Source organism: Trypanosoma theileri (assembly GCF_002087225.1).
Source record: "Trypanosoma theileri isolate Edinburgh chromosome Unknown TM35_Tth_4_V1, whole genome shotgun sequence".
NCBI classification, from domain to species: Eukaryota; Euglenozoa; class Kinetoplastea; order Trypanosomatida; family Trypanosomatidae; genus Trypanosoma; species Trypanosoma theileri.
The window spans coordinates 529566-531286 of record NW_021639846.1 but is presented as its reverse complement, the minus strand read 5'-3'; the positions used below and the strand labels follow the sequence as shown (position 1 = coordinate 531286).

The following is a 1721-nucleotide window of genomic DNA, read 5'->3' as shown; positions in this document are numbered from 1 at the left end:
GAAAAAAAGAAAAAAAAAACATAGAAGTGAAAAATATATATATATATATATTATATATTATATATTATATTATATATATATGTATATAAAGTATATATAAGGGACATGGAGAAAAAAAAGAAAGTGTGAAAAAACAAAACAAAAATAAAAAAAAGCACAAAATGATGGTACAATAAAAACATCATTCACTCAACACTCTTCCTTTCGTTCTTAACATCGACAAAATGTTTTATTTTTGAACCAATTCTTCAATAGCCTTTGATGCACGATCACCACCAATTCGGTAAGCCACCAAAAGTATTACAGCAAATAAAGCAGCAATTCCCCCCACTGAGAAATACATCACAGCAAGATTATTATTCTTTCCACCGAGCCAAGAAAGTGTAGCCAATGAAAATGATTTTGTTCCACCAAATGATGATATATCAAAATGTTCACCAATCTTCATTACATATTTTCCAGGGACTAAATCTTTATGAATTATACGATGAAGTTTTCGAAATTTTGGAAGTGATGCTGTACGCATCCATACCATTAAATCTTCATCTGTTGTAACAGGAATAGCATGACCAAGTTCATTCGCGTACCATCCATTATTAAAAAATGAATCATTTGATAAAGGAGGAGAAGAATTTACTCCAGTGTATAAATCTCTTGCTGCAGTCCAAAAAAGATGATAGGTCGCCAAATCTGGTTCTTTAAATCTTTCTTTAACGTCAGTTTCCCATGCAATACCTTTTTTAGAACAATAATTTTTAGAAATAGATTCTCCAAGAGGTTCATTATTTTTCTTTGAAAAATCTGTACCATTACATATAAGCTCCAAATCTGGTTCCGCTCCAGTTGAATCTTTCTTTTTGTAAAGAGTAAAAGTATCATTAAACATTGACCACGCAATAAGGCCAGCAGGAACATAAATAAAATCTTTATAATGCAAATCTGAATTTCCTCCATATGTAATAGGAGTACCTGTGGTGCTGGTAATCTCACCTGGTACAACAAGAGGTGAAGCATCAGGAATGTCTCTTACAACAGCTCCAGCTAGTTGTGCATCACTTCGTGAATTGGAATAGCGTCTGTGATTTTGATAAAAATTAGTTAGACCGTAGTAAAGATATATAGGAGCTCTCATGGTTTCTTTTATTTCAAAGTTAACTTCAGTCAGACATCCTGTTTTATATGTCATATTATTACCTTCATAAGTAAATTCACCAGTATTATGTGTTCTAGTGCAATGTTGAATATCATCGTAGCGAACATTTATTTCCATTGCCTGTTTGTTCGTTACTGCAATCATACCGCCAAGTGGGATAAAAATAATAGTCACAATTGCAAATCCCAACACCACAAGTGGGGGTGTAAGAATAGGCTGCCACGCAGGCAACCGCTGTTGCCGCAGCAAATCCAACGTACTTCTTGAGGTTTCTGGCATTAGAGTACAAAAAAAGTTCTTCCTATCACACTTTTATTTAATTCCTTTTTTTTTTTTCAGTTGCCGCTGCTGTTTGCCAAACAGTTATTTCTAAGCAACCCTGACAAGTAAGTCTACAAAAAGGGACGAAAATAAAAAAAAAAAATTCAAAGAAAAAAAAAAACCTTTTTCTTTTTTTAGCTTAAAAACAAAATGAAAAAAAAAGAAGAAAAAATAGAAAATAAGTATTGTACAGAAGCCAACAAATAAAAACGATTTGGATAACACTGCTGTATCCCACACACACACA

The 1721-nt window shown here is 32.7% G+C and overlaps 1 protein-coding gene across 1 annotated transcript; it reads right to left on the bottom strand.

Moving 5' to 3' along the window:
• Positions 1 to 229: 229 nt before the first annotated feature.
• Positions 230 to 1432, bottom strand: TM35_000043350 (uncharacterized protein; the record flags this gene model as incomplete). The annotated part of the gene is made up of 1 exon (XM_029022529.1): positions 230 to 1432. The coding sequence occupies one exon, from the start codon at positions 1430 to 1432 to the stop codon at positions 230 to 232; it is 1203 nt and encodes a 400-aa protein (XP_028886187.1).
• Between the last annotated feature and the right edge of the window lie 289 nt (positions 1433 to 1721).